General features: G+C 46.7%; 1 protein-coding gene across 1 annotated transcript in view; it reads right to left on the reverse strand.

Annotated features, from left to right (window-relative positions):
* Positions 1-27,315, reverse strand: part of PGAP1 (post-GPI attachment to proteins inositol deacylase 1) — a 105,020-nt gene that overhangs the window by 20,614 nt on the left and 57,091 nt on the right. The window contains exons 14-22 of the mRNA XM_038749043.1: positions 25,943-26,018; positions 21,612-21,685; positions 21,321-21,372; positions 20,016-20,082; positions 15,040-15,148; positions 9,563-9,601; positions 7,139-7,232; positions 5,074-5,164; positions 923-1,120 (exon numbers count right to left, since the gene is read on the reverse strand). Of these exons, the coding sequence (XP_038604971.1) occupies positions 923-1,120; positions 5,074-5,164; positions 7,139-7,232; positions 9,563-9,601; positions 15,040-15,148; positions 20,016-20,082; positions 21,321-21,372; positions 21,612-21,685; positions 25,943-26,018 (800 nt within the window). The remainder of the gene's footprint in view (positions 1-922; positions 1,121-5,073; positions 5,165-7,138; positions 7,233-9,562; positions 9,602-15,039; positions 15,149-20,015; positions 20,083-21,320; positions 21,373-21,611; positions 21,686-25,942; positions 26,019-27,315) is intronic.

Genomic DNA, 27,315 nt, shown 5'->3' on the forward strand with positions numbered 1-27,315 from the left:
TGTCCCCGGGGGAGCTCACAATCTTAATCCCCATTTTACAGAAATATTTTACAATATATAGAGCCGGTCCCTACCCAACAACGGGCTCACAGTCTAGAAAGGGGAGACGGACAACACCGCAAAATACATTAACAAAATCAAATAAACAGATCAATCAATCAATCGTATTTATTGAGCGCTTACTGTGTGCAGAGCACTGTACTAAGCGCTTGGGAAGTACAAGTTGGCAACATATAGAGACGGTCCCTAACCAACAGTGGGCTCACAGTCTAGAAGAATGAGATGCTATGAGGTGAACAGGATTGAATAATCATCATTTTCCCCAGACGAGGGGAGCGAGGTCTATTTCATCATCATCATTATCAATCGTATTTATTGAGCGCTTACTATGTGCAGAGCACTGTACTAAGCGCTTGGGAAGTACAAATTGGCAACATCTAGAGACGGTCCCTACCCAACAGTGGGCTCACAGTCTTAAAGGGGGAGACAGAGAACAAAACCAAACATACTAACAAAATAAAATAGAATAGAATAGGTACAAGTAAAATAAAAAGCTCGGGGGGTCGCGTAACTACCTTAGAACAGTGCCTTGTACATAGTAAGCGCTTAACAACTGCCATAGAGAAGCAGCGTGGCTCAGTGGAAAGAGCCCGGGCTTTGGAGTCGGGGGTCATGGGTTTGAATCCCGGCTCCGCCGATTATCAGCTGGGTGACTTTGGGTAAGTCGCTTCACTTCTCTGGGCCTCAGTTCCCTCATCTGTCAAATGGGGATGAAGACTGTGAGCCCCCTGTGGGACAATCTGATCAGCTGGTAACCTCCCCGGCGCTTAGAACAGTGCTCTGCACATAGTAAGCGCTTAACAAATGCTATTATCATTATTATTATTATTATTATTATTATTATTATTATTATTATTATTACCTTGGCAGCGCCTGCCGGGCGGAGGCGAGGAGGCGGAGCGAGCAGGCGCCCAGAGCGTGAGTCCAGTAGGCCACGGCGGTGCCCAGCAGGAAGAGGACGAATGACACGAGTGGGAACCAGGGACCGCGGGCCCCGGCGGGAATCACGGCCGGATCCGGGAAGGGCGTCGCTTCCCAGGCCTCTTTAATCCAGCGGAACCTCCGGAGGAAAAACCCGCGGACGCGGGATGGAGAGTCAGCCGTTCAATCGCCTTTACGGAGCGCTTACTACGTGCACTTCTAGGCTGCGAGCCCACTGTTGGGTAGGGACCGTCTCTCTATGTTGCCAACTAGGACTTCCCAAGCGCTCAGTACAGTGCTCTGCAAACAGTAAGCGCTCAATAAATACGATTGATTGACTAAGCGCTTGGGAAGGACAAGCCGGCAACATCTAGAGACGGTCCCTACCCGACGGCGGGCTCACGGGCTAGAATAATAATAATAATGGTGGCATTTGTTCATTCATTCATTCATTCAATCGTCTTTATTGAGCGCTTACTGTGTGCAGAGCACTGGACTAAGCGCTTGGGAAGTACAAGTCGGCAACATCTAGAGACGGTCCCTACCCGACAACGGGCTCACGGTCTAGAAGGGGGAGACAGGCGACAAAATAAAACACGTGGACAGGTGTCAAGCGTGGCTCGGTGGAAAGAGCCCGGGCTTTGGAGTCAGAGGTCATGGGTTCATTCATTCATTCATTCATTCATTCAACTGTCTTTATTGAGCGCTTACTGTGTGCAGGGCACTGGACTAAGCGCTTGGGAAGTACAAGTTGGCAACATCTAGAGACGGTCCCTACCCGACAGCGGGCTCACAGGCTAGAAGGGAAAAGCACTTACTATGTGCCAAGCACTGTTCTAAGCGCTGGGGAGGTTACAAGGTGATCAGGTTGGCCCATGGGGGGCTCACGGTCTTCATCCCCATTTTCCAGATGAGGGAACTGAGGCCCGGAGAAGTGAAGTGACTTGCCCAAAGGCACCCAGCTGACGAGTGGCGGAGCCGGGATTTGAACCCATAATAATAATAATGGCACTTATTAAGCGCTTACTCTGTGCAAAGCACTGTTCTAAGCGCTGGGGAGGTTACAAGGTGATCAAATTGGCCCATGGGGGGCTCCCGGTCTTCATCCCCATTTGACAGATGAGGGAACTGAGGCCCAGAGAAGTGAAGTGACTTGCCCAAAGTCACACAGCTGACGAGTGGCGGAGCCGGGGTTTGAACCCATGACCCCCGACTCCAAAGCCCGGGCTCTTTCCACTGAGCCACGCTGCTTCTCCACTTCTACCTCTATTGTGTGCACTCAATAAGAGCAATTGAATAATAATAATAATAATAATGATGGCATTCATTAAGCGCTTACTACGTACCAAGCACTGTTCTAAGCGCTGGGGAGGTTACAAGGTGATGAGGTTGTCCCACGGGGGGCTCACAGCCTTCATCCCCATTTGACAGATAAGGGAACTGAGGCCCAGAGAAGTGAAGTGACTTGGCCAATGTCACACAGCTAAGTGGCGGAGCCAGGATTTGAACCCATGACCTCTGACTCCAAAGCCCAGGCTCTTTACACTGAGCCACGCTGCTTCTAGACTTTTATTATTTTTATTACTAAGCGTTGGGGTGGATCTGAGCAAAGCAGATTGGACTCAATCCACATCCCACGGGGGGCTCACAGTCTTGTTGGGAAGGGACCATCTCTATCTGTTGCCGACTTGAAATAATAATAATAATAATAATAATAATAATAATAATAATGACGGCATTTATTAAGCGCTTACTATGTGCCAAGCACTGTTCTAAGTGCTGGGGAGGTTACAAGGTGATCAGGTTGTCCCACGGGGGGCTCCCAGTCTTAATAAGGATGGCATTTGTTAAGCGCTTACTCTGTGCAAAGCACTGTTCTAAGCCCTGGGGGGGGGGCGGTTACAAGGCGATCAGGTTGTCCCACGGGGGGCTCACAGTCTTCATCCCCATTTTCCAGATGAGGGAACTGAGGCCCAGAGAAGTGAAGTGACTTGCCCAAAGTCACCCAGCTGACAATTGGCGGAGCCGGGGTTCGAACCCCTGACCTCTGACTCCAAAGCCTGTGCTCTTTCCACTGAGCCACGCTGCTTAATATACGCCTCATTAATAAAATCAATAGAGTAATAAATACGTACAAGTTTATTTATTTTACTTGTACATATTTATTCCATTTATTTTATTTTGTTAATATGGCCCTTTCCACTGAGCCACGCTGCTTCCCAACACTTCCCAAGCGCTTAGTCCAGTGCTCTGCACACAGTAAGCGCTCAATAAATACAATTGACTGAATTTATCTATTTTGATAGTATTGACGCCTGTCTACTTGTTTCGTTGTCTGTCTCCCCGCTTCTAGACTGTGAGCCCGTCGTTGGGTCGGGACCGTCTCTATCTGTTGCCAATTGTACTTCCGAAGCGCTTAGTCCAGTGCTCTGCACACAGTGAGCGCTCAATAAATACGATTGAATGAATTTATCTATTTTGACGGTATTGACGCCCGTCTACTTGTTTTGTTGTCTGTCTCCCCACTTCTAGAATGTGAGCCCGTCGTTGAGGAGGGACCGTCTCTGTTGCCAATTGTACTTCCCAAGCGCTTAGTCCAGTGCTCCGCACACAGTGAGCGCTCAATAAATACGATTGAATGAATTTATCTATTTTGATGGTATTGACGCCTGTCTACTTGTTTTGTCGTCTGTCTCCCCGCTTCTAGACTGTGAGCCCGTCGTTGGGTCGGGACCGTCTCTATCTGTTGCCAATTGTACTTCCCAAGCGTTTAGTCCACTGCTCCGCACACAGTGAGCGCTCAATAAATACGATTGAATGAATTTATCTATTTTGACGGTATTGATGCCTGTCAACTTGTTTTGTTGTCTGTCTCCCCGCTTCTAGACTGTGAGCCCGTCGTTGGGTAGGGACCATCTCTATCTGTTGCCAATTGGACTGCCCAAGCGCTTAGTCCAGTGCTCTGCACACAGTGAGCGCTCAATACATACGATTGAATGAATTTATCTATTTTGACGGTATTGACGCCTGTCGACTTGTTTTGTTGTCTGTCTCCCCACTTCTCAACTGTGAGCCCGTCGTTGGGTAGGGACCATCTCTATCTGTTGCCAATTGTACTTCCCAAGCGCTTAGTCCACTGCTCCGCACACAGTGAGTGCTCAATAAATACGATTGAATGAATTTATCTATTTTGACGGTATTGACGCCTGTCAACTTGTTTTGTCGTCTGTCTCCCCGCTTCTAGACTGTGAGCCCGTCGTTGGGTAGGGACCGTCTCTATCTGTTGCCGACTTATACTTCCCAAGCACTTAGTACAGTGCCCTGCACACAGTGAGCGCTCAATAAATACGATTGAATGAATTTATCTATTTTGACGGTATTGACGCCTGTCTACTTGTTTCGTTGTCTGTCTCCCCGCTTCTAGACTGTGAGCCCGTCGTTGGGGAGGGACCGTCTCTGTTCCCAATTGTACTTCCTGAGCGCTTAGTCCACTGCTCCGCACACAGTGAGCGCTCAATAAATACGATTGAAAGACTGACTGAATGAATGTTTTGTTGTCTGCCTCCCCCTTCTAGACTGTGAGCTCAATGTTGCCGACTTGGCCTTCCCAAGCGCTTAGTCCAGTGCTCTGCACCCAGTAAGCGCTCAATAAATACGACTGAATGAATGAACTGGCGGAGCCGGGGTTTGAACCCACGACCCCTTTTAGACTGTGAGCCCACTGTTGGGTAGGGACTGTCTCTATATGTTGCCAATATGACGCTTAGTACAGTGCTCTGCACCTAGTAAGCGCTCAATAAATACGATTGATGATGACCTCTGACTCCAAAGCCCGGGCTCTTTCCACTGAGCCACGCTGCTTCGCGACTTATTATTATTACTAAGCGTCGGGGCCGATCTGAGCAACGCGGATTGGACCCAGTCCCTGTCCGGCGGGGGGGACGGTCTCTATCTGTTGCTGACTTGTCCTTCCCAAGCGCTTAGTCCAGTGCTCTGCAGGCAGTAAGCGCTCAATAAGTACGACCGAATGAATGGAGGGGTGGAGGAAAGCCGTCCCGCGGGGCCCGAGGGGGCGGCCATCTGGTCACTCACCCCAGCAGGAACCTGAGGCCGTGGATCACGGGCTCCACCTTGTAAGGTCTGGCCGTCCTCTGCAGCGCCGACCCAAAGCGGCCGCAGCGGCCTGAGGGAGAGAGGCGACACGGTTGAGTGGGGAAGACGCCCCCACCCCGGGCGACGACCCCGGCTCAACCCCCGGCTTGGGAGTCGGGGGGCCGGGGTTCGCCCGCTGTCTTGTACGGACCGTCTCTCTGTGTTGCCAACTTGCCCTTCCCAAGCGCTCAGTCCAGTGCTCTGCACACGGTAAGCGCTCAATAAATACGACAATGAATGAATGAATGAATGGTCCCGCCCTCGGTGACCTCATCTGGAAAGAGGGGGTGAAGACCGGGAGCCTCCCCTCATGTGGGACAACCTGATCACCTTGTGACCTCCCCAGCGCTTAGAACAGTGCTTTGCACAGAGTAGGCGCTTAATAAATGCCGTCTTTATTATTAATTAGAAGCTTATTATTAATAATAAGACCCGTTGTTGGGTTGGGACCAACTCAATATGTTGCCGACTTGTAATAATAATAATAATCTTCTAGACTGTGAGCCCGCTGTTGGGTAGGGACCGTCTCTATATGTTGCCCACTTGTACTTCCCAAGAGCTTAGTCCAGTGCTCTGCACACGGTAAGCGCTCAATAAATACGACTAAATGAATGAATGAATGAATGAATGAATAGTCCCGGCCTCGGTGACCTCATCTGGAAAGAGGGGGTGAAGACCGGGAGCCCCCCCATGGGACAACCTGATCACCTTGTGACCTCCCCAGCGCTTAGAACAGTGCTTGGCACAGCGTAAGCGCTTAATAAATGCCGTCTTTATTATTAATTAGAAGCTTATTATTAACAATAAGACCCGCTGTTGGGTCGGGACCAACTCAATATGTTGCCGACTTGTAATAATAATAATAATCTTTTAGACTGTGAGCCCGCTGTCGGGTAGGGACCATCTCTATATGTTGCCAACTTGTACTTCCAAAGCTCTTGGTACAGTGCTCTGCACACAGCAAGCGCTCAATAAATACGATTGATTGATCTAACAATACATTATGTGTTATAATATATAATAAAATTTAATATAATAAAGCAATAATAAAATACACTTATAGTGATAATAATATGAGTGATAATGATATATGATAACAGAATGCATAATATTAAAACATGATAATATAATACAGTAATAATAATGTAATGTAGTTATAGTAATGCTATAATATAAGTAATGATAAAATATATTAATACAGTTAATATGATAATAAACACAATTGAATGCAGAATACATTACTAATATATTACTAATATATTATTATATATTAATACAGTTAATATGATAATAAATACAATTGAATGAAGAATACATTACTAATATATTACTAATAGATTATTATATGTTGCATATTGTATACCATATATATTATACCTTATATATTATATATAAAATATATACTATCTGATAAATTACTAATATCAATTACATATCATGTTGTAATATAGAATAATGAAATATAATAATGTAATAAAGTCATCATAATATAGCACAGTTATTATAGTTATAATATAGCCATATTATAACTGTAGTTATTATAGTAATAATAGTAACAAATTATATATAATATATGATGCATAATAATATTTAATGCAATATAATAAATCATAGATAATATATAATATAATAATATACAATAAGATATAATATGATGATATAATGATATATAACATGGTATGTTATAATATGATATAATATTATATAATATGATACATGATATAATATAATAATATAGAGAATTATAACTATATTGTAACTATAATTATTATAGTAATAATAGTAACATAGTATGTTATAATATGATATAATATTATATGATATGATATATGAGATAATCTAATATAATATAATAATATAGAAAAATTATAACTATATTATAACTGTAATTATTATAGCAATAATAGTAACAAAAATGCCTTGTTGTACTGTACTTTCCCCAGCACTTGGTCCAGCCCTCTGCACCCAGCGGGCGCTCAATAAATAGGCCCGACTGAATTCTCACCGGTGGAGAGAAGGGAGGCGAGCTGTCCGCCGTAGCCCAGGAGGACGTTGGCGACGACGTAGGCTGGAAGCGATTCCCCGTGGAAACGGATTACCTAGAAAGCAGGAGGCGGAAAAGAAATCCGGCGGCGTTCCCGGAGGCCGCGGGGCCGTGAGGCGGCGGAGGCCGCGGGTTCGAGTCCCGCCTCCGCCCCTCGTCTGCCGTGCGACCCTGGACGAGTCACTGCCCTTCTCTGGGCCTCGGTGACCTCATCTGGAAAATGGGGATGGAGACGGGGCCGCCCCGTGTGAGGCCCAGGGCTTAGACCGGTGCTTGGCACAGAGTAGGCGCTTAAAAAATACCACCGTTACGATGATGGTGATTATCAAGCGCTGAAAAAATACCATTATTAAGAGGATAATACTCACGATGGCATTTGTTAAGCGCTTACTATGTGCAAAGCACTGCTCTAAGCGCTGGGGAGGATACAAGGTCATCACGTTGTCCCACGTGGGGGCTCACCGTCTTCATCCCCATTTGACAGACGAGGCAACTGAGGCCCAGAGAATAATAATAATAATAGCATTTATTAAGCGCTTACTATGTACAAAGCACTGTTCTAAGCGCTGGGGAGGTTACAAGGTTGTGACTTTCCCAGAGCCACCTAGCTGACAACTGGCGGGACCGGGATTTGAACCCGTGACCTCTGACTCCAAAGCCCGGGCTCTTTCCACTGGGCCACGCTGCTTCTCTCCCGCTCTTCATCCCCATTTTCCAGATGACGCGACTGAGGCCCAGAGAAGTGAAGTGACTTGCCCAGAGTCACCCGGCTGACAGGTGGCGGAGCCGGGATTTGAACCCATGACAATGAGAATAATGATAATGATGATGATGGTATTTGTTAAGCGCTTACTGTGTGCAAAGTATTGTTCAAAGCACTGGGGGGATACAAGGTGATCCGGTTGTAATGATAACAATGATAATGGTATTCGTTAAGCGCTTACCATGTGCCAAGCACTGTTCTAAGCGCTGAGGGGATACAAGGTGATCGGGTTGTCCCATGTGGGGCTCACAATCTTAATCCCCATTTTCCAGATGAGGTAACTGAGGCCCAGAGAGGTTAAGCGACTTGCCCAAAGTCACACAGCTGATAAGTGGCGGAGCCCGGATTTGAACCCATGACCTCTGACTCCCAAGCCCGGGCTCTTTCCACTGAGCCACGCTGCTTCTCTATGATGATTATTATTAAGCACTTAAAGAATAATAATAATAATAATAATGGCATTTGTTAAGCGCTTACTATGTGCCAAGCACTGTTCTAAGCACTGGGGAGGATACAGGGTGATCAGGTTGTCCCCCGGGGGGTTCACAGTCTTCATCCCCATTTGACAGATGAGGGAACTGAGGCCCAGAGAATAATAATAATAATAATAATAATAATAATAATAATAATAATAATAATAATAATAATGGCATTTGTTAAGCTCTTACGATGTGTGAAGCACTGTTCTAAGGCGCTCACGGGGGGGATACAAGGTGATCAGGTTGTCCCCCGTGGGGCTCACAGTCTTCATCCCCATTTGACAGATGAGGGAACTGAGGCCCAGAGAATAATAATAATAATAATAATAATAATGGCATTTGTTAAGCTCTTACGATGTGTGAAGCACTGTTCTAAGGCGCTCACCGGGGGGATACAAGGTGATCAGGTTGTCCCTCGTGGGGCTCACAGTCTTCATCCCCATTTGACAGATGAGGGAACTGAGGCCCAGAGAATAATGATAATAATTATAATGATGGTATTTGTTAAGTGCTTACTACTACTACTACTAATGATGGCATTTGTTAAGCGCTTACTATGTGCGAAGCACTGTTCTAAGCGCTGGGGAGGTGACAAGGTGATCAGGTTGTCCCACAGGGGAATCACAGTCTTCATCCCCATTTTCCAGATGAGGGAACTAAGGCCCAGAGAATAATAATGATAATAATGATGATGATGGTATTTGTTAAGCGCTTACTATGTGCCAAGCCCTGTTCTAAGCGCTGGGGGAGATACAAGGTGATCAGGTTGTCCCCCGTGGGGCTCCCAGTCTTCATCCCCATTTGACAGATGAGGTCACTGAGGCACAGAGAAGTGAAGTGGCTTGCCCAAGGTCACCCAGCAGTGCTGAGTCCAGTGCTCGGCACACGGTAAGCGCTCAATAAATACGATCGACTGACGGACGTGATCCATTCCCCCGAGAAAAGTTGGTGCTAGAAGGTATTCTATTTATTTTATTTTGTTTAAATGTTTGGTTTTGTTCTCTGTCTCCCCCTTTTAGACTGTGAGCCCACTGCTGGGTAGGGACTGTCTCTAGATGTTGCCAACTTGGACTTCCCAAGCGCTTAGTACAGTGCTCTGCACACAGTAAGCGCTCAATAAATACGACTGATTGATTGACTTACCTGCCCCAGTACTTGAGGAAGCGACGTCTTAATCGTTACCTAGAGGAAACCATAACACAACGTTTTTGAAAATAATAGCGATAATTGCAGTATTTATTAAGCGCTTACAAGCTTAAGCGCTTACAAGATACAAGGTGATTCGTTCGTTCAATAGTATTTATTAAGCGCTTACAAGCTTAAGCGCTTACAAGATACAAGGTCATTCATTTGTTCAATCGTATTTATTGAGCGCTTACTGTGGACAGAGCACTGGACTAAGCGCTTGGGAAGGACAAGTTGGCAACATCTAGAGACGGTCCCTAGATAGTAGATACAAGGTCATTCATTCGTTCAATGGTATTTATTGAGCGCTTACTGTGTGCAGAGCACTGTACTAAGCGCTTGGGAAGGACAAGTCGGAGACATCTAGAGACGGGCCCTAGATAGTAGATACAAGGGCATTCATTCGTTCAATCTTATTTATCAATCAATCGTATTTATTGAGCGCTTACTGTGTGCAGAGCACTGTACTAAGCGCTTGGGAAGTACAAGTTGGCAACATCCACAGCACTGTACTAAGCACTTGGGAAGGACAAGTCGGCGACATCGAGAGACGATCCCTAGATAGTAGATACAAGGTCATTCATTCGTTCAATGGTATTTATTGAGCGCTTACTGTGTACAGAGCACTGGACTAAGCGCTTGAAAAGGACAAGTCGGCAACATCTAGAGATGGTCCCTAGATAGTAGATACAAGGTCATCCATTCGTTCAATCGTATTTATCAATCATATTTATTGAGCGCTTACTGTGTGCACAGCACTGTACTAAGCGCTTGGGAAGTACAAGTTGGCAACATCCACAGCACTGTACTAAGCGCTTGGGAAGGACAAGTCGGCGACATCGAGAGACGGTCCCTAGATAGTAGATACAAGGTCATTCATTTGTTCAATCGTATTTATTGAGCGCTTACTGTGGACAGAGCACTGTACTAAGAGCTTGGGTAGGACAAGTCGGCAACATCTAGAGACGGTCCCTAGATAGTAGATACAAGGTCATTCATTCGTTCAATGGTATTTATTGAGCGCTTACTGTGTGCAGAGCACTGGACTAAGCGCTTGGGAAGGACAAGTCGGAGACATCTAGAGACGGGCCCTAGATAGTAGATACAAGGGCATTCATTCGTTCAATCTTATTTATCAATCAATCGTATTTATTGAGCGCTTACTGTGTGCAGAGCACTGTACTAAGCGCTTGGGAAGTACAAGTTGGCAACATCCACAGCACTGTACTAAGCACTTGGGAAGGACAAGTCGGCGACATCGAGAGACGATCCCTAGATAGTAGATACAAGGTCATTCATTCGTTCAATGGTATTTATTGAGCGCTTACTGTGTGCAGAGCACTGTACTAAGCGCTTGGGAAGGACAAGTCGGAGACATCTAGAGACGGGCCCTAGATAGTAGATACAAGGGCATTCATTCGTTCAATCTTATTTATCAATCAATCGTATTTATTGAGCGCTTACTGTGTGCAGAGCACTGTACTAAGCGCTTGGGAAGTACAAGTTGGCAACATCCACAGCACTGTACTAAGCACTTGGGAAGGACAAGTCGGCGACATCGAGAGACGATCCCTAGATAGTAGATACAAGGTCATTCATTCGTTCAATGGTATTTATTGAGCGCTTACTGTGTACAGAGCACTGGACTAAGCGCTTGAAAAGGACAAGTCGGCAACATCTAGAGATGGTCCCTAGATAGTAGATACAAGGTCATCCATTCGTTCAATCGTATTTATCAATCATATTTATTGAGCGCTTACTGTGTGCAGAGCACTGTACTAAGCGCTTGGGAAGTACAAGTTGGCAACATCCACAGCACTGTACTAAGCGCTTGGGAAGGACAAGTCGGCGACATCTAGAGACGGTCCCTAGATAGTAGATACAAGGTCATTCATTCGTTCAATTGTATTTATTGAGCGCTTACTGTGTGCAGAGCACTGTACTAAGCGCTTGGGATGGACAAGTCGGCAACATCTAGAGACGGTTCTTAGATAGTAGATACAAGGGCATTCATTCGTTCAATGGTATTTATTGAGCGCTTACTGTGTACAGAGCACTGGACTAAGCGCTTGGGAAGGACAAGTCGGCGACATCTAGAGACGGGCCCTAGATAGTAGACACAAGGGCATTCATTCATTCAATGGTATTTATTGAGCGCTTACTGTGTACAGAGCACTGGACTAAGCGCTTGGGAAGGACAAGTCGGCGACATCTAGAGACGGGCCCTAGATAGTAGATACAAGGTCATTCATTTGTTCAATCGTATTAATCAATCAATCAATCGTATTTATTGAGCGCTTATTGTGCGCAGAGCACTTTACTAAGCGCTTGGGAAGTACAAGTTGGCAACATCCACAGCACTGTACTAAGCGCTTGGGAAGGACAAGTCGGCGACATCTAGAGACGGTCCCTAGATAGTAGATACAAGGTCATTCATTCGTTCAATCGTATTTATTGAGCGCTTACTGTGTGCAGAGCACTGGACTAAGCGCTTGGGAAGGACAAGTTGGCGACATCTAGAGACGGTCCCTAGATAGTCGATACAAGGTCATTCATTCATTCAATCGTATTTATTGAGCACTAACTGTGTGCAGAGCACTGGACTAAGCGCTTGGGAAGGGCAAGTCGGCAACATCTAGAGACGGTCCCTACCCAACGATGGGCTCACGGTCTAGAAGGGGGGAGGTCATCAGGTTGTCCCTCGTGGGGCTCACCATTTTCATCCCCATTTTCCAGATGAGGGAACCGAGGCCCAGCGAAGTGAAGTGACTTGCCCAAAGTCACACAGCTGACGAGTGGCGGAGCCGGGATTAGAACCCAGGACTTCGGACTCCCGACCCTGGGCTTTTTCCACTAGGCCTATGCTGCCCCTTTTCCCTTTTTCATGGTGGAAATAATAATAATAATAATAATAATAATAATAATAATAATAATGGCATTTGTTAAGCGCTTACTATGTGCCAAGCACTGTTCTAAGCGCTGGGGGGGATACAAGGTGATCAGGTTGTCCCACGGGGGGCTCACAGTCTTCATCCCCATTTTACAGAGGTAATAGGCACAGAGAGATTAAGTGACTCGCCCAAGGTCACACAGCTGACAATTGGCGGAGCCGGGATTTGAACCCACTCCTCCTCCTCCCCAGCCCCCCCGCTTGACCTCCTTCCCCTCCCCACAGCACCTGTATAGATGTATACATGCTTGTACATATTTATTACTCTATTTATTTTATTTGTACATATCTATTCTATTTATTTTATTTTGTTACTATGTTTTGTTTTGTCATCTGTCTCCCCCTTCTCGACTGTGAGCCCGCTGTCAGGTAGGGACTGTCTCTAGATGTTGCCAACTTGGACTTCCCAAGCGCTTAGTCCAGTGCTCTGCACACAGTAAGCGCTCAATAAATACGATTGAGTGAATGAACAACTGCTATTTCCCCCGACTGCTATCAACAACCGGAAAAGAACAGGATCCCAAAGGGAAAATGGCCTGAGGCCGAATACCTTTCCCGTCAAATCCAGCCAAATGCTCTGGCCAGGATATATTGATTACTCTCTTTCTTTATTTTACTTGTACATATTTATTCTATTTATTTTATTTGGTTTATAGGTTTTGTTTTGTCGTCTGTCTCCCCCTTCTTGACTGTGAGCCCGCTGTTGGGTAGGGACCGTCTCTAGATGTTGCCAACTTGGACTTCCCCAGCGCTTAGTACAGTGCTCTGCACACAGTGAGCACTCAATAAAGATGATTGAGTGAATGAATACTGCTATTTCCCCGGACTGCTATCAACTGGAAAAGAAAATGATCCCAAAGGAAAAATGGCCCAAGGCCGAATAACTTTCCCGTCAAATCCAGCCAAACTCTCCGGCCGGGATATATTTATTACTCTATTTATTTCTTTATTTTACTTGTACATATTTATTCTATTTATTTTATTTTGTTAATATGCTCTGTTTTCTGTCTCCCCCTTCTAGACTGTGAGCCCGCTGTTGGGTAGGGACCGTCTCTATACGTTGCCAACTTGGACTTCCCAAGCGCTTAGTCCAGTGCTCTGCACACAGTCAGCGCTCAATAAAGACGATTGAATGAATGAACGACTGCTATTTCCCCCGACTGCCATCAACAGCCGGAAAAGAAAAGGATCCCAAAGGAAAAATGGCCCGAGGCCGAATACCTTTCCCGTCAAATCCAGCCAAACGCTCCGGCCTGGATATATTTATTACTCTATTTATTTCTTTATTTTACTTGTACATATTTATTCTATTTATTTTATTTGTTAATATGTTCTGTTTTGTCGTCTGTCTCCCCCTTCTAGACTGTGAGCCCGCTGTCGGGTAGGGACCATTTCTATATGTTCCGAACTTGGACTTCCCAAGTGCTTAGTCCAGTGCTCTGCACACAGTAGGTGCTCAATAAATACAACTGAATGAATGAATGGAGTCAGAGTTCAAGACGACTGAGTGAATGAATGACTGCCATTTCCCCCAACTGCTATCAACAACCGGAAAAGGATCCCAAAGGGAAAATGGCCCGAGGCCGAATAACTTTCCCTTCAAACCCAGCCAAACGCTCGGGCTGGGATATATTGATTACTCTATTTATTTATTTTACTTGTACATATTTATTTTATTTTGTTAAAACGTTCTGTTTTGTTGCCTGTCTCCCCCTTCTAGACTGTGAGCCTGCTGTCAGATAGGGACCATCTCTAGATGTTGCCAACTTGGACTTCCCAAGCACTTAGTACAGTGCTTGTGCATATTTATTCTATTTACTTTATTTTGTGAATATGTTTTGTTTTGTTCTCCGTCTCCCCCTTCTAGACTGTGAGCCCGTTGTTGGGTAGGGACCGTCTCTAGATGTTGCCAACTTGGACTTCCCAAGCGCTTGGTCCGGTGCTCTGCACACAGTAAGCGCTCGATAAAGACGATTGAATTCATTCATTCATTCATTCATTCAATCGCTTAGTCCGGTGCTCTGCACACAGTAAGCGCTCAATAAAGAAGATTGAATTCATTCATTCATTCAATCGCTCAGTCCGGTGCTCTGCACACAGTAAGCGCTCAACAAAGACGATTGAATTCATTCATTCATTCGCTCAGTCCGGTGCTCTGCACACAGTAAGCGCTCAATAAAGAAGACTGAATTCATTCATTCATTCAATCGTCTTTATTGAGCGCTTACTGCGTGCAGTGCACCGGACTAAGCGCTTGGGAAGGACAAGTTGGGAATGAAAAGAGGTGAGTTACGGCATTCATTCATTCCATCGTATTTATTGGGCGCTTACTGTGTGCAGCGCACCGGACTAAGCGCTTGGGAAGGAAGAGTAAAGAGGTGCGTTAGGGGCAGCCGGCTGGGGGCTCGGTGCGGGACTCTGTTTACACCCAAATTCCCCGCATCCCGGGAAAAAGGAGGGAAAGGTGTCCGTTTTCGCCGCTTACTTCGTACTGGCAATCGGACGCGGTGTACATCTCCAACACGGCCACGCTGCTGTCGTTTTCCGGCTGGGCGACGTGCAGCTTCGCAGAGAGGTCTGTCCGAGAGGGAGCTCTGAAAGGAGACATTTCCTCAGCCACCACCCTCGCCTTTCAATCAATCAATCAATCAATCAATCATATGTATTAAGCGCTTCCTGTGTGCAGAGCACTGGACTAAGCGCTTGGGAAGTCCAAGTCGGCAACATCGAGAGACGGTCCCTACCTGACAGTGGGCTCACAGCCTAGAATCAATCAATCAATCAATCAATCAATCGTATTTATTGAGCGCTTCCTGTGTGCAGAGCACTGGACTAAGCGCTTGGGAAGTCCAAGTCGGCAACATCTAGAGACGGTCCCTACCCGACAGTGGGCTCACAGTCTAGAATCAATCAATCGATCAATCAATCGGATTTACTGAGCGCTTACTGTGGGCAGAGCACTGTACTAAGTGCTTGGGAAGTCCAAGTTGGCAACATCTAGAGACGGTCCCTACCCGACGGTGGGCTCACAGTCTAGAATCAATCAATCGATCAATCAATCGGATTTATTGAGCGCTTACTGTGGGCAGGGCACTGGACTAAGCGCTTGGGAAGCCCAAGTCGGCAACATCTAGAGACGGTCCCTACCCGACAGTGGGCTCACTGTCTAGAATCAATCAATCAATCGGATTTATTGAGCGCTTACTGTGGGCAGAGCACTGGACTAAGCGCTTGGGAAGTCCAAGTCGGCAACATCTAGAGACGGTCCCTACCCGACGGTGGGCTCACAGTCTAGAATCAATCAATTGATCAATCAATCGGATTTATTGAGCGCTTACTGTGTGCAGAGCACTGGACTAAGCGCTTGGGAAGTCCAAGTTGGCAACATCTAGAGACGGTCCCTACCCAACAGTGGGCTCACAGTCTAGAATCAATCAATCAATCAATCAATCGGATTTATTGAGCGCTTACTGTGTGCAGAGCGCTGGACTAAGCGCTTGGGAAGTCCAAGTCAGCAACATCTAGAGACGGTCCCTACCCGAGAGTGGGCTCACAGTCTAGAATCAATCAATCAATCAATCGCATTTATTGAGCGCTTACTGCGTGCAGAGCACGGGACTAAGCGCTTGGGAAGTCCAAGTTGGCAACATCTAGAGACGGTCCCTACCTGACAGTGGGCTCACGGTCTAGAATCAATCAATCGGATTTATTGAGCGCTTACTGTGTGCAGAGCACTGGACTAAGCGCTTGGGAAGTCCAAGTTGGCAACATCTAGAGACGGTCCCTACCCAACGGTGGGCTCACAGTCTAGAATCAATCAATCGATCAATCAATCGGATTTATTGAGCGCTTACTGTGGGCAGAGCACTGGACTAAGCGCTTGGGAAGTCCAAGTTGGCAACATATAGAGACGGTCCCTACCCAACAATCAATCAGTCGTATTTATTGAGCGCTTCCTGTGTGCAGAGCACTGTACTAAGCGCTTGGGAAGTCCAAGTCGGCAACATAGACAGACGGTCCCTACCCAACAGTGGGCTCACAGTCTAAAAGGGGGAGACGGGGAACAAAACCAAACATACTGACAAAATAAAATAAATAGAATAGATATGTACAAATAAAATAAATCAATATATAGAATAATAAATATGTACAAACATATATACATATATACACACAGTGCTCTGCGTGCAGAGCACTGGACTAAGCGCTTGGGAAGGGCAAATTGGCAACCTATAGAGACGGTCCCTACCCGTCTATTCTAGAAATAAAATAAATATGTACAAATAGAATGAATAGAGTAATGAATCCGTACAAACATCTATACATCTTTTAGACTGTGAGCCCACTGTTGGGTAGGGACTGTCTCTAGATGTTGCCAACTGGGACTTCCCAAGCGCTTAGTACAGTGCTCTGCACACAGTAAGCGCTCAATAAATACGATCGATGATCTCTACATCTATACAATAAATACAATTGACTGACTGATTGATTGACTGGCTCTATATGTTGCCAACTTGGACTTCCCAAGCGCTTAGTACAGTGCTCTGCACACAGTAAGTGCTCAATAAATACGATTGATGATCTATACATCTATACAATAAATACGATTGACTGTCTCTAGATGTTGCCAACTTGGACTTCCCAAGCGCTTAGTCCAGTGCTCTGCACACAGTAAGCGCTCAATAAATACGATCGATGATCTGTACATCTATACAATAAATACGATTGACTGATTGATTGATTGACTGTCTCTATATGTTGCCAACTTGGACTTCCCAAGCGCTTAGTCCAGTGCTCTGCATACAGTAAGCGCTCAATAAATACGATCGATGATCTGTACATCTATAGAATAAATACGATTGACTGATTGATTGATTGACTGGCTCTATCTGTTGCCGACTTGGACTTCCCAAGCGCTTAGTCCAGTGCTCTGCACACAGTAAGCGCTCAATAAATACGATTGATGATCTATACATCCATACAATAAATACGATTGACTGATTGATTGGCTCTACATGTTGCCAACTTGGACTTCCCAAGCGCTTAGTCCAGTGCTCTGCACACAGTAAGCACTCAATAAATACGATTGATTGATTGATTGAAGTGTGAGCCGCCCCATCCCCCCCATGGGATAATGTGATCACCTTGTAACCTCCCCAGCGCTTAGAACGGTGCTTTGCACATAGTAAGCGCTTAGTAAATGCCATTATTATTATTATTATTATTATTATACAGGTGCTGTGGGGAGGGGAAGGAGGTAAGGCGGGGGGGACGGGGAGGGGGTGGAGGGGGAGCACTTTATTGAGCGCTTACTGCGTGCAGAGCACTGGACTAAGCGCTTGGGAAGTACGCTCCGCCACTTGTCAGCTGGGTGACTCTGGGCAAGTCACTTCACTTCTCTTTGCCAACTTGGACTTCCCAAGCGCTTAGTCCAGTGCTCTGCACACAGTAAGCGCTCAATAAATACGATTGATTGATATTTGCCTCAGTTCCCTCATCTGTCAAATGGGGATAAAGACCGGAAGCCCCCCCGTGGGACAACCTGATCACCTTGTAACCTCCCCGGCGCTTAGAACAGTGCTTGGCACACCCATCATTTTCCAGATGAGGCAACTGAGGCCCAGAGAAGTGAAGTGACTCACCCAAAGTCACCCAGCTGGCAATTGGCGGAGCCGGGATTCGAACCCATGACCTCTGACTCCAAAGCCCGGCCTCTTTCCACTGAGCCACGCTGTTTCAACTGGATCACCTTGTATCCCCCCCAGCGCTTAAAACAGTGCTTCGCACATAGTAAGCGCTTAGCAAATGCCATTATTATTATTATTATTATTTTACTTTTCTGGGCCTCTGTAAAATGGGGATTAAAACCGTGAACCCCAGGTGGGACAACCTGATCACCTTGTGTCTCCCCCAGCGCTGAGAACGGTGCTCAACACATAGTAAGCGCTTAACAAATATCATCATTATTATTCTCTGGGCCTCAGTTCCCTCACCTGGAAAATGGGGGTGGAGACTGTGAGCCCCCCGTTGGACAACCTGATCACTTTGTATCTCCCCCGGCGCTGAGAACGGTGCTCAGCACATAGTAAGCGCTTAACAAATACCATCATCATTATTATTATTCTCTGGGCCTCAGTTCCCTCACCTGGAAAATGGGGGTGGAGACTGTGAGCCCCACGGAGGACAACCTGATCACTTTGTATCTCCCCCGGCGCTGAGAACGGTGCTCAGCACATAGTAAGCGCTTAACAAATACCATCATCATTATTATTATTCTCTGGGCCTCAGTTCCCTCACCTGGAAAATGGGGGTGAAGACTGTGAGCCCCCCGTAGGACAACCTGATCACTTTGTATCTCCCCTGGCGCTGAGAACAGTGCTCAGCACATAGTAAGCACTTAACAAATACCATCATTATTATTATTATTCTCTGGGCCTCAGTTCCCTCACCTGGAAAATGGGGGTGAAGACTGTGAGCCCCCCGTGGGACCCGATCACCTTGTAACCTTCCCGGCGCTTAGTGCTTGGCACATAGTAAGCGCTTAACAAATACCATCATTATTATCATTATTCTCTGGGCCTCAGTTCCCTCCCCTGTAAAATGGGGATGAAGACTGTGAGCCCCCCGTGGGACAACCTGATCACCTTGTAACCTCCCGGGTGCTTAGAACAGTGCTTGGCACATAGTAAGCGCTTAGCAAATACCATCATTATTACGTGGCTCAGTGGAAAGAGCCCGGGCTTTGGAGTCAGAGGTCATGGGTTCGAATCCCTGCTCTGCCACATGTCTGCTGTGTGGCCTTGGGCAAGTCACTTCAGTTCTCTGAGCCTCAGTTACCTCATCTGTAAAATGGGGATTAAGACTGTGAGCCCCATGTGGGACAACCTCATCACTCTGTATCCCCCCAAGCGCTTAGAACAGTACTTTGCACATAGTAAGCGCTTAACAAATGCCAACATTATTATTATTATTATTATTCTCTGGGCCTCAGTTCCCTCCCCTGTAAAATGGGGATGAAGACCATGAGCCCCACGTGAGCCAACCCGATCACCCCCCCAGCGCTTAGAACAGTGCTTGGCACATAGTAAGCGCTTAACAAATACCATCATTATTATTATTCTTCTCTGGGCTATCATTATTATTATTATTACAGGGTTCACAGTTTTCATCCCCATCTTCCAGATGAGGGAACTGAGGCCCAGGGAAGTGAAGTGACTGGCCCGAGGTCACCCAGCAGACAAGCGGCGGAGCCGGGATTAGAACCCACGTCCTCGGACTCCCGAGCCCGGGCTCTTCCCACGGAGCCACGCTGCTTGTCAGTCGTATTTATTGAGCGCTTACTGCGTGCCGAGCGCTGGACTAAGCGCTCGGGAGAGGACCACGGGACGGTAGGGGATCCGTTCCCTGCCCACGACGGGTTTACTGTCTAGACGCGGGGGGAGTCTAGACGCTTTCACGTACTTGGAGAGCGTGAGGGAGTCTTCATGGGACCAAGGAATATGAAGGCGGAAGATGTCAGCTCTCCTTTCTGGAAAACAGAAATACAATCGCTTCACAGCGTGCTCTTTTCATTCGTATTTATTGGGCGCTTACTGTGTGCAGAGCACTGTACTAAGCGCTGGGCAAGTACAAGTTGGCAACATCTAGAGACGGTCCCTATCCGTTCCTACCCTACCCTATGCGCCAAGCACTGTTCTAAGTGCTGGGTTGGATACAGTAATAAAAATAATAATAATGATGGCATTTATTAAGCGCTTACTACGTGCCAAGCACTGTTCTAAGCGCTGGGGAGGTTACAAGGTGATCAGGTTGTCCCTCGTGGGGCTCCCAGTCTTCATCCCCATTTTCCAGTCAAATCCCGGCTCCGCCAACTGTCAGCTGTGGGACTTTGGGCCAGTCACTTCACTTCTCTGGGCCTCGGTTCCCTCATCTGGAGAATGGGGATTAAAGCTGTGTGAGCCCCCCCGTGGGACAGCCTGATCACCTTGTAACCTCCCCAGCGCTTAGAACAGTGCTTGGCACATAGTAAGCGCTTAATAAATGCCATCATTATTATTGTTATTATTATGAAGACTGTGAGCCCCCCGTGGGACAACCTGATCACCCTGTAACCTCCCCAGCGCTTAGAACAGTGCTTGGCACATAGTAAGCACTTAATAACTGTCATTATTATTATTATTATTATTATGAAGACTGTGAGCCCCCCGTGGGACAACCTGATCACCTTGTAACCTCCCCAGCGCTTAGAACAGTGCTTGGCACATAGTAAGTGCTTAATAAATGACATCATTATTATTATTATTAATTATGAAGACTGTGAGCCCCCCATGGGACAACCTGATCACCTTGTAACCTCCCCAGTGCTTAGAACAGTGCTTGGCACATAGTAAGCGCTTAATAAATGCCATCCTTATTATTATTATTATTATTATGAAGACTGTGAGCCCCCCATGGGACAACCTGATCACCTTGTAACCTCCCCAGCGCTTAGAACAGTGCTTGGCACATAGTAAGCGCTTAATAAATGCCATCATTATTATTATTATTATTAATTATGAAGACTGTGAGCCCCCCGTGGGACAACCTGATCACCTTGTAACCTCCCCAGCGCTTAAAACAGTGCTTGGCACATAGTAAGCGCTTAATAAATGCCATCATCATGATTATCATCATTATTATTATTATTTCCAGATGAAGGAACTGAGGCCCAGAGACGTGAAGCGACTTGCCCCAGGTCACACAGGAGATGTGAGAAAGCAGGATTACCTCTGGCCCTCTGGCAACTGCTCACCACGTTGATTTTGAACGCCTGGTAGATCTATGAGCGCGGGACGGGGGGAAAAAAGACAAAAATTAAAAGATAAAAAATAAATATAATTTAAAAAATTAATTAAAAATTTAATAATTCATTTAATTTAATAATAAAATTTAATAAAAATAAAAATAAAAGAAAAAAGAAAAAAAAGAAAAAGACACCACGGTGGGTTCGCCCGCGGAAAACACGGAACGGCAGGGGAAAGCCCCGAGTTCGAGTCCTCCCCCGGGAAAGGGGGTTACCTGTCCGAAGTTCAGGAGCTGAACGTGATGGACTAAACCGGGGGAAGGCAACGCGATCGTCCTCGACGACAACCCTGTTGAATGAACCGCTCGGTATTAATGGGGATCTGTTCAGTCGCATTTATTGAGCGCTTACTGTGTGCAGAGCACTGTACTAAGCGCTGGAGACTGGGAGCCCCATGTGGGACTTGGAAGCCCGAGGTTGTGGGTTCTAATCCCGGCCCCGCCACAAGGCTGCTGTGTGACCTCGAGCAAGTCACTGCCCTTCTTCTAGACTGGGAGCCCTCTGTTCACTCATTCATTCATTAATCGTATTTATTGAGTGCTTACTGTGTGCAGAGCACTGTACTAAGCACTTGAGACTGGGAGCCCCACGTGGGACTTGGAAGCCCGAGGTTGTGGGTTCTAATCCCGGCCCCACCACGAGGCTGCTGTGTGACCTTGAGCAAGTCACTTCCCTTCTTCTAGACTGGGAGCCCTCTGTTCATTCATTCATTCATTAATCGTATTTATTGAGTGCTTACTGTGTGCAGAGCACTGTACTAAGCGCTTGAGACTGGGAGCCCCACGTGGGACTGGGAAGCCCGACGTTGTGGGTTCTAATCCCGGCCCCGCCACGAGGCTGCTGTGTGACCTTGAGCAAGTCACTTCCCTTTTTCTAGACTGGGAGCCCACTGTTCATTCATTCATTCAATCGTAATTATTGAGTGCTTACTGCGTGCAGAGCACTGTAGTAAGCGCTGGAGACTGGGAGCCCCACGTGGGACTTGGAAGCCTGAGGTTGTGGGTTCTAATCCCAGCCCCGCCACGAGGCTGCTGTGTGACCTTGAGCAAGTCACTGCCCTTCTTCTAGACTGGGAGCCCACTGTTCATTCATTCATTCAATCGCAATTATTGAGTGCTTACTGCGTGCAGAGCACTGTACTAAGCGCTGGAGACTGGGAGCCCCACGTGGGACTTGGAAGCCCGAGGTTGTGGGTTCTAATCCCGGCTCCGCCACGAGGCTGCTGTGTGACCTTGAGCAAGTCACTTCCCTTCTTCTAGACTGGGAGCCCACTGTTCATTCATTCAATCATATTTATTGAGCGCTTACTGTGTGCAGAGCACTGTACTAACCGCTGGAGACTGGGAGCCCCACGTGGGACTTGGAAGCCTGAGGTTGTGGGTTCTAATCCCGGCCCCGCCACGAGGCTGCTGTGTGACCTTGAGCAAGTCACTTCCCTTCTTCTAGACTGGGAGCCCTCTGTTCATTCATTCATTCATTAATCGTATTTATTGAGTGCTTACTGTGTGCAGAGCACTGAGACTGGGAGCCCCACGTGGGACTTGGAAGCCCGAGGTTGTGGGTTCTAATCCCGGCTCCGCCACGAGGCTGCTGTGTGACCTTGAGCAAGTCACTGCCCTTCTGCTAGACTGGGAGCCCACTGTTCATTCATTCATTCAATTGTATTTATTGAGCGCTTACTGTGTGCAGAGCACTGTACTAAGCGCTGGAGACTGGGAGCCCCATGTGGGACTTGGAAGCCCGAGGTTGTGGGTTCTAATCCCGGCCCCGCCACAAGGCTGCTGTGTGACCTCGAGCAAGTCACTGCCCTTCTTCTAGACTGGGAGCACTCTGTTCACTCATTCATTCATTAATCGTATTTATTGAGTACTTACTGTGTGCAGAGCACTGTACTAAGCGCTGGAGACTGGGAGCCCCACAGGGGACTTGGAAGCCCGACGTTGTGGGTTCTAATCCCGGCCCCGCCACAAGGCTGCTGTGTGACCTTGAGCAAGTCACTTCCCTTTTTCTAGACTGGGACCCCACTGTTCATTCATTCATTCATTCAATCGTAATTATTGAGCGCTTACTGTGTGCAGAGCACTGTACTAAGCGCTGGAGACTGGGAGCCCCACGTGGGACTTGGAAGCCCGAGGTTGTGGGTTCTAATCCTGGCCCCGCCACAAGGCTGCTGTGTGACCTTGAGCAAGTCACTTCCCTTCTTCTAGACTGGGAGCCCACTGTTCAATCATTCATTCAATCATATTTATTGAGCGCCTACTGTGTGCACAGCACTGTACTAAGTGCTTGAGACTGGAATGGAGACTGGGAGTCCCACGTGGAACTTGGAAGCCCGAGGTTGTGGGTTCTAATCCCGCCCCCGCCACGAGGCTGCTGTGTGACCTTGAGCAAGTCACTGCCCTTCTGCTAGACTGGGAGCCCACTGTTCATTCATTCATTCAATTGTATTTATTGAGCGCTTACTGTGTGCAGAGCACTGTACTAAGCGCTGGAGACTGGGAGCCCCACGTGGGACTTGGAAGCCTGAGGTTGTGGGTTCTAATCCCGGCCCCGCCACGAGGCTGCTGTGTGACCTTGAGCAAGTCACTTCCCTTCTTCTAGACTGGGAGCCCTCTGTTCATTCGTTCATTCATTAATCATATTTATTGAGTGCTTACTGTGTGCAGAGCACTGTACTAAGCGCTTGAGACTGGGAGCCCCACGTGGGACTTGGAAGCCCGACGTTGTGGGTTCTAATCTCGGCTCCGCCACGAGGCTGCTGTGACCTTGAGCAAGTCACTGCCCTTCTGCTAGACTGGGAGCCCACTGTTCATTCATTCATTCATTCAATCAATCGTATTTATTGAGCGCTTACTGTGTGCACAGCACTGTACTAAGCGCTTGAGACTGGAATGGAGACTGGGAGACCCCGTGGGACTTGGAAGCCCGAGGTTGTGGGTTCTAATCCCGCCCCCGCCACGAGGCTGCTGTGTGACCTTGAGCAAGTCACTGCCCTTCTTCTAGACTGGGAGCTCACTGTTCATTCATTCATTCATTCATTCAATCATATTTATTGAAGGGGGAGACAGACGACAAAACCAAACGTGGACGGGGGTCAAAATCGTCAGAACAAATAGAATTAAAGCTAGATGCACGCTCTGCACACAGTAAGCGCTCAATAAATACGATTGAATGAATGAATTCATTTTACTTGTACATATTTATTCTATGTATTTTATTTGGTTTATATGTTTTGTTTTGTTGTCTGTCTCCCCCTTCTCGACTGTGAGCCCGCCGCTGGGTAGGGACCGTCTCTAGATGTTGCCGACCTGGCCTTCCCAAGCGCTTAGTCCAGTGCTCTGCACATGGTAAGCGCTCAATAAATACGACTGAATGAATGAATGAATTCATTTTACTTGTACATATTTATTCTATGTATTTTATTTGGTTTATATGTTTTGTTTTGTTGTCTGTCTCCCCCTTCTCGACTGTGAGCCCGCTGTTGGGTAGGGACCGTCTCTACATGTTGCAAGCTTGTACTTCCCAAGCGCTTAGCACAGTGCTCTGCACACAGTAAGCGCTCAATAAAGACGACTGAATGAATGAATGAATATTTATTCTATGTATTTTATTTGGTTTATATGTTTTCTTTTGTTCCCTGTCTCCCCTTTCTAGCCTGTGAGCCCGCTGTTGGGTAGGGACCGTCTCTAGATGCTGCCGACTTGGACTTCCCAAGCGCTTAGTACAGCGCTCTGCACGCAGTAAGCGCTCAATAAATATGATTGAATGAATGAATGAATTTTACTTGTACATATTTATTCTATTTATTTTATTTGGTTTATATGTTTTGTTTTGTTCTCTGTCTCCCCCTTCTAGACCGTGAGCCTGCTGTTGGGTAGGGACCGTCTCTATCTGTTAAAAACTTGTACTTCCCAAGCACTTAGTCCAGTGCTCTGCACACAGTAAGCGCTCAGTAAATACTACTGAATAAATGAATGAATTTATTTTACTTGTACATACATATTTATTCTATTTATTTTATTTGGTTTATATGTTTTGTTTTGTCGTCTGTCTCCCCCTTCTATCATCATCAATCGTATTTATTGAGCGCTTACTGTGTGCAGAGCACTGTACTAAGTGCTTGGGAAGTACAAGTTGGCAAAATATAGAGACAGTCCCTACCCAACAGTGGGCTCACAGTCTAAAAGTTTAATAAAATTTAATTATTAATTTAATAATTATTTGATTTAATTTAATAATAAGATTTAATAAAAAATAAGCCCAAAATAAAAATAAGCCCAAAAAATAAGCCCAAAATAAAAATAAGCCCCAAAATAAGTAAAATGGGCCCACTGTTGGGTAGAGACCATCTCTAGATGTTGCCGACTTGGACTTCCCAAGCGCTTAGTACGGTGCTGTGCACACAGTAAGCGCTCAATAAATACAATTGAATGAATGAATGTCTCGTCAATCCCACCCCTCAACCTCCCAAACTTCCCAAATCCCAAGGGACGGGCTGCCAGGCGGGAAAGGCTCATCCCGCCGGGCGGGACGGGGAACGACCTACCGAGAGAAAAGAGGTGAGTTACGGGCAGCTCGCTGGTCCTCAAGTCTTCCCTGAAGAACTCACAGTCCACGGTAAACTGAAACAGAAAATACTGCCTTGGGCGAGCCCCTTCACTTCTCTGGGCCTCAGTTCCCTCATCTGTCAAATGGGGATAGTAATAATAATAATAATAATGATAATAATGGCATTTATTAAGCGCTTACTATGTGCCAAGCACCATTCTAAGCGCTGGAGAGGTTACAAGGTGATCAGGGTGTCCCATGTGGGGCTCACAGTCTTCATCCCCATTTGACAGATGAGGGAACTGAGGCCCAGAGAAGTGAAGTAATAATAATAATGATGAAGGTATTTGTTAAGTGCTTACTATGTACAAAGCACTGCTCTAAGCGGCGGGGAGGTGACAAGGTGATCAGGTTGTCCCACAGGGGGGCTCACAGTCTCCATCCCCATTTGACAGATGAGGGAACTGAGGCCCAGAGAAGTGAAGTGACTTGCTCAAAGTCACACAGCCGACAATTGGTGGGGCCGGGGTTTGAACCCATGACCTCTGGCTCCAAATAATAATAATAATAATGATGATGGTATTTATTAAGCGCTTACTATGTGCAAAGCACCGTTCTAAGCGCTGGGGAGGTGACAAGGTGATCAAGTTGTCCCACGGGGGGCTCACAGTCTTCATCCCCATTTTGCAGGTGAGGGAACTGAGGTACGGAGAAGTAAAGTAATAATAATGACGATGATGGCATTTATTAAGCGCTTACTATGTGCCAAGCACTGTTCTAAGCACTGGGGAGGTTACAAGGTGATCGGGTTGTCCCACGGGGGACTCACAGTCTTCATCCCCATTTTACAGGTGAGGGAACTGAGGCCCAGAGAAGTGAAGTAATAATAATAATAATAACGATGATGGTATTTGTTAAGGGCTTACTATGTGCAAAGCACTGTACTAAGCGCCGGGGAGGTTACAAGGTGATCGGGTTGTCCCACGGGGGGCTCACAGTCTTCATCCTCATTTTACAGATGAGGGAACTGAGGCACAGAGAAGTCACCTAATAACAATAATAATAATAATGATGGCGTTTATTAAGCGCTTACTATGTGCCAAGCACTGTTCTAAGCACTGGGGAGGTTACAAGGAGATCGGGTTGTCCCACGGGGGGCTCACAGTCTTCATCCCCATTTTACAGATGAGGTAACTAAGGCCCAGAGAAGTGAAGTGACTTGCCCAAAGTCACCCAGCTGACAATTGGCAAGGTCAGGATTTGAACCCATGACCTCTGACTCCAAAGCCCGGGCTCTTCCCACTGAGCCACGCTGCTTCTCTATAAGGACTGTGAGCCCCATCGGGGACAGGGACGGTGCCAACTTGATTA

Source organism: Tachyglossus aculeatus, chromosome 7 (assembly GCF_015852505.1).
Source record: "Tachyglossus aculeatus isolate mTacAcu1 chromosome 7, mTacAcu1.pri, whole genome shotgun sequence".
Taxonomy (NCBI): domain Eukaryota; kingdom Metazoa; phylum Chordata; class Mammalia; order Monotremata; family Tachyglossidae; genus Tachyglossus; species Tachyglossus aculeatus.